This window comes from Curcuma longa, chromosome 10 (assembly GCF_044706935.1).
Source record: "Curcuma longa cultivar G26 ecotype Majalengka, Jawa Barat chromosome 10, ITB_CL_G26_1.1, whole genome shotgun sequence".
Taxonomy (NCBI): domain Eukaryota; kingdom Viridiplantae; phylum Streptophyta; class Magnoliopsida; order Zingiberales; family Zingiberaceae; genus Curcuma; species Curcuma longa.
Window position 1 is genome coordinate 764,248 of NC_133870.1, and position 6,018 is coordinate 770,265.

The 6,018-nt window shown below is 43.5% G+C and overlaps 1 protein-coding gene across 2 annotated transcripts in view; it reads right to left on the reverse strand.

The window, feature by feature from the left end:
• The window catches only part of LOC141836172 (eukaryotic translation initiation factor 5A), a 28,864-nt gene extending 23,218 nt beyond the window's left edge, over positions 1-5,646 (reverse strand). For both annotated transcript variants that reach the window (XM_074723594.1, XM_074723593.1), the window contains exons 1-2: positions 5,513-5,646; positions 5,269-5,405 (exon numbers count right to left, since the gene is read on the reverse strand). In XM_074723594.1, coding sequence (XP_074579695.1) covers positions 5,269-5,391 — 123 coding nt within the window. In that variant the 5' untranslated portion in view covers positions 5,392-5,405; positions 5,513-5,646. The remainder of the gene's footprint in view (positions 1-5,268; positions 5,406-5,512) is intronic.
• Between the last annotated feature and the right edge of the window lie 372 nt (positions 5,647-6,018).

Genomic DNA, 6,018 nt, shown 5'->3' on the forward strand with positions numbered 1-6,018 from the left:
TACTTGGGGCAAACCGGCTTGCACGACCCGCTCACCTCGGCGTGCTGGGGCATTTTGGAGCGGTCGGGCCGGCGCCTCCCTCGGCGGAGGGATCCCTTTCTCTTTCCCTGGGGAGGGGCTATCGTCTGGTTGCTTCGGCGGGCCAGTTGTGTTTCCTCCAGACGTATGTATTTGGTGGCTCTTTTTGATAATTTTTGATAGCTGGCAGGCGATTTCTTCACAAGGGACCTTAAGCATCTCCTTCCGACAACCCTTGTGTGAACGCACTAGTCAGAACATCGGAAGGAATGGAGGGGACTTCACATGCTTCTTGATTGAAACGGCGTAGATATTCCCGTAGAGTCTCTCGGGGCTTCTGTTTTATAGTGAAGAAGTTCAAAGGGGTTTTCTGGTGCTTCCTGCTGCTGGCGAACTGATGTAGGAAAGCCTCCTTGAAGTCCTTGAAGGAACGTATCGTAGAGCCTGGTAGCTTGTTGAACCAACACTGAGCCGACCCGGAGAGTGTGTTAAAGAAACAGCCTACACTTGATGCCATCAGAGTACTGATGCAGTAAGCAGGCATTCTCAAAGCGACATAAATGATCCTCCGGATCGGCGGAGCCATCATATTCTCCTACTTGGGGTGGTCGGAAGTGCCGAGGCAACTCTTGCTTTAAGATTTCTCGTGCAAATAGCACGTCGGGAAGGTCGGCTACCATGTTTGCCGGCGTTTTCCCCTTACGGGTATTTCAGAATATTTCCTCAGCTGGAGATTCACTGGAGTCTTCGTCTCCATATCCCCGATCCCTATTAATGGATCCTGCCTGTGTTGAGATTTCTTCAATAGGTGAAGGTCTCTGTCTCCCCTTGACGGCTGGACCCGCCGGTATCGGCGGCGGTTGGATTGGAGCATTGCGTAGAGCAGCGTCGATGACCTGTTGCACGATCTGATTCAGATCGTTCTTAGTCATCGTTACTGTTTCCTCCTGATTCCTTTCCTCGACGGGTTCTCGGTTGCTAGCGGTGCGTCTGATGTTAACCATCGTGTCGTCTAGCTCAGAGTTCCCACAGACGGCGCTAAAATGTTCCGGCTCCTTGCCAACGACAACCACACTACTAGACAATATCGGGCCGCGTCAACCTGCTGCCTCACATCGACGGGAAGGACCTAGAGGAGCGAACACAGAACGCACAGGTTAGCTGGGCGCCGGGGATTCCCGGCGTAGCCACTCCGACGCTCAAGTCAGAAAGAAGAAATGGAGGTGGTAAAAAGTGTGAAGAAAAAATCCCCTTTTGTTATCATACCTGCGGGGTTTATATAGGGGTGGAAGGAGCGATATCTTCGGATTTCGGCGCTTGTGATTGGTGCCGAGGACGAGCTCATCGGATCATCTTCCTGACAGATTCTACAGATCCGATGGTCTAGCACTGTGGGTTATCTTCTTTGGATGGTTAAGATTATGCAAGACCAAGTAGGGGGACTTGGTCTATGCTCCAACCTTCGCAGATAAGTTGCTGAGCTTGATGAAGGGTCAGCGTAGCAATCCGCTGATATCTATTCCGTCATCTGAGGTCGGGGTTGGCCAGTTGGTCGGTGTGGCCATGCTGCGCAGGTGGTGAGCTCAGACAGGCTGATAGGCTGAACCTGATGTGCCCCGAGCTTCTTGTGGGAGTCTTAGCTGAGGGAGGTGATACGAGGATCAGGCAATGAGATCGGCTAGTGGTACCAGAGCCTTGTCATGAGGTCTGCTTGTGACGCCGAAGTCGTGTCCTGAGGTCGACTAGTGATGTCAGGGCTACGTTAGGGGGTAGGCCTGAGGTGCCGGGGACCTGTCATGAGGTCGGCTTGCGATGCCGGGACCATGTCATGAGGTAGGTCTGAGGTGCCGGGGGCCTGTCATGAGGTCGGCTTGTGATGTCGGGACCATGTCATTGTAGGGATCTATATGCGCGAAAAAATGATTAAACTGCATATAACGCAGCGAAAAACAGGATCCCTCCAGAAGATCCATGCGAAAAACATACTCGTTTGACGATTCTACCTACTAAAATCGAGGTTACCTTCGATGCGTGCCCTTCGCAATCCCGACAGCAACTCTTTGCACCATTCTACCTACTAGAATGGTCAACCTAGGGATTAGCACCTTCTCCAAGTGCTTCCTTGATTGTTATGTATTGTTGGCCTCCATCTTTTGCACCGTCCTCCAGTAGTGTAGAACTATTCTTCATTGTACATTACAATTGGAAGAAACCTTAAGTTACATTTGAGAATAATCTACTTTTACAACCAAAATAATGAAGGTGAAAGGCACGACACGCAGGCCGTATTATGAATTACAACAAACACACACACATATCCAATCACATTGGGTTTGAGGTTATAACCATGCACCATGTCATATAACATTCAAAATATTAATGGCTAAATAAAACTGTTTATTATGATCCTAAACAAGATACGAGCCGCAACGCCACGGCGGTCCCGCTGTTCATCATGATGAACCCATACTGTTCATCATGATGAACCCAAGACCACCCGATCGATACCATCCGATCTGCACCATCAGATTGGTACCATCCGATCTGATCAGTCCGATCTGCACCATTAGATTGATACCATCAGATCTGATCAGTCCGACTAGCTCCGCCTTTGCGACATTAGTAGATCATCTCATGATCAACATGCAGATCATAATAAACATGTTCTAAGTTATATCACATAAAACTAAAACGAGTGTGCTTTCGCAAGTGGCTCTGATACCACTGTAGGGATCTATATGCGCGAAAAAACAATTAAACCGCATATAACGTAGCGGAAAACAGGATCCCTCCAGAAGATCCATGCGAAAAACATACTCGTTTGACGATTCTACCTACTAGAATCGAGGTTACCTTCGATGTGTGCCCTTCGCAATCCCGACAGCAACTCTTTGCCTTCAAGGTCGACGGATCTCAGCACGATCAGTGCGTTCGTGCCTCCACAGTATCCACACGAACACTGATATAGAGAAGAACTCAACTGTGGTGCTAGCCACAAAGGAGGATTCGGCCAAAGGTGGAAGAGAAGAGGAAGAGGGAGAACAAAAGCATCTAACAACTCTTCATCAAGAGCCTCTCACCCCTTTTATATCCCACCATGGGATAAGAAGGGTTTTGTCTTTTAGTAATCTAAGAAATTAATATTTTATTAATTCCCATACATCTCATGCATAAAGATCTTTCTCTTCCTTTAATGAAGATCATGCATCTCATGCATGATAATCTTTCTTTTCTTTTAAGGAAGATCATGTAGCCTTTTATGATCATGCATCTCATGCATGATAATCTTTGATGAATTCGAATTTGGCTTGTGTGACTTGAGTCCAACTCAAGTCTCACACAATCTGAGTTGACTTGAGTCCAACTCGAGTCCAACTCAATCCGAATTGACACTAAGAGCTAATTCTAACAGTCATTAAGGTAGGCCTGAGGTGCCGGGGGCCTGTCATGAGGTCGTTGCAGGGTTTGCGATAGTCTTGGAGGATTGTGTTACTAGCACCGGGGTCCCGAAAAGCTCGGTTTGTATTTGGAATCTGATGTCGATCTCCTAGTGAGGTTGGTCAAGGAGGTATTGCGAAGGGGTATATGAGTCTACGCCCCGAGATCTAGAGGAGCTCAGCCTGTGTTTTGAACCTTGGGCCGACCTCTTAGTGAGGTCGGCTAGGGGATTTTTGTGAGGGCTCAAACTTAGTATGGGGTATAAAGCAGGGAACCCAACCTGGTAATGAGGTCGGGTTCTAAGGGGCGTGTCGTCCTTGAGAGGTTATACTCTATAAGCATGAGCCATAAATTCTCCTTGGGTGCCGAGGTGTGTGCTGCCTTCTAGCCAAGGCGGCATTTCGCTAGGTCGTTAAGTGTTGTCGACAGTAAGATAGGGGGTCTGGTCGGTTAGTAAGAGATCTGCCCCTACTGTATTGAAGGCTGAGCTCGTCTCTAGGGGAGGTCGGTTCTTTTTCACCCTCCTCCTGATCGCGAGAGGGCATCGCTCTGGGTTTCACTTCCCCACGTCCTCATGTCGCGTGCTTTACCGCCCTCCATATCATCCTAAATCTTATTCACTGGATCAAAGTTTAAATGAGAAAAAGCGATGCATTATTCACCCTCCCCTCTAGTGCTTTTTGATCCTCTATGATCCATAGTTTAATCTTATATGTCTTATATGTATCAAAAGAAAATTTGAATTCCGAGAAGAACCAAAGTTTCAGATTGGTTTTTTTTTTAACTTTTTTCTCTTTTTCAATTCATTCCCATCCAAAAATGTTTTTTTTATTAGAGTTGGTTTTTTATATAGATTTGTTTCTTTTTTTGATATTTAAAAAAAAAGAATGGTTAGCACATCATTATTTATTTTATAGAAAATGTATTAAAAGAAAATTGAACATTAAAATGATTGTAATTATACTCATAATTATTAATAAATTATGATTCTTTGTGATTAACGGATTAACGTATAATACTTGATGACTAGAAATAATTTATTAGATTTTGAATTTATTGTACACCTAATTTAAACTATTAGAATATAAATTTATTAACTTTCAAAATTTGAATATTTTTTCTTTTTTTAATTTATATGATTCATAATTTTGTAAATGTACAAGAAAAAGTCAATCATCTAATTCCGAATATCTTTCATCAATTCAATCAATGAATATTCATATGGACAATTATTGCTAATTTATATGCACACTCATATTTTGGAGATTAATTTAATCAACATGATACTCAAGGAGAATACAATGAAGATTTAGTTCCTCCCTGTCACTCTTCATGGTATTAGTTTTAAGAAAGTGCAATTTTTATTGTACTTTTTCTTATTGTGTTATTTTTGTATGATAATTATGTACTGATTGATGTATTAATTTTTTTATGGCTTCACGTAATTTATTTTTTTATTACTAATATAATTTATATATTTATTTTGACCGTTCTTGCAAACCCTGCTCATGACCCGCTGCTATGCACAGGGGTAATTCTAATGCATTGAATCTTAATGAAAATTTTAAACTATCAAATGACAGAAGCATGATAGAAAAATCATATATTACTATTATGACCAATGGATCATCAAATAGCCAGGGTAACCCAGAGGAGGAACATGGATCTTTTCATAATGATAGAGCTTCATAGATATATATATATATATATATATATATATATAGCATTATCGATAATAAACTCATGGAAATGAACCAAATTTTCCATTAAACACATGTAAATAAAAGAACAACAAGATCAAGTTAGGCGCACCTTGCATGGTCGCCCCTTGATGACGATATAACCATTTTTCCGGATTGTTCCGGCCTGCTGCGGATAAGTCTTGGAAGCACCGGCATCGGCCTTCGATTCGAAATGGTGTTCTTCATCCGACATGGTTACCGGTACCGCTACATGCATAAATCGATAGAAGGAACCGAAATTCGACAAATTTGATTCAAACAAAAATACAGCTCAAAATTAAATGGGAGAAGTAAATTGTGTAGAAATTTGAAACCTGTCGTGGCTGGCGAACTGACTGTCAGAAGAGGACGTCAGAAGCCGTAGCGAAGGAGACGGCGATCACAGCGCGCGGGTATCTTTATATAGGGCCGGAGTGGGAGGGGGCGGAGTCCGGATTCCAGCCGCAACTTTAGGGTTTGGATTAAACTTACACGATCACATTGTCGCATCCGGAGTGGATATAACCGTCAGATGCGGGTGGGCACAAGTGGACGGGGGGATATGGACTCTTCGTCTCCTCGCGTGAGATGTACGCATAGGAGTTTCAAAGAAGCGGACATCCGTTGCTGGGAATATATCCCTATTCGAGTGTGAAGTGTGTCCGCCATAAAACAGCGTACCGATCTCCCATCCATAGAGCATCAACCGACCACGCTGAAAACACTAATTTTGAAATAGTATAAAAAAGCGCCACCCTTTTTATTAATAAATTATTTAATGAATATACTAGTTAATAACCAGTTCGATTCACAGGTGGATTTATAATTCTAATTAGTCTAA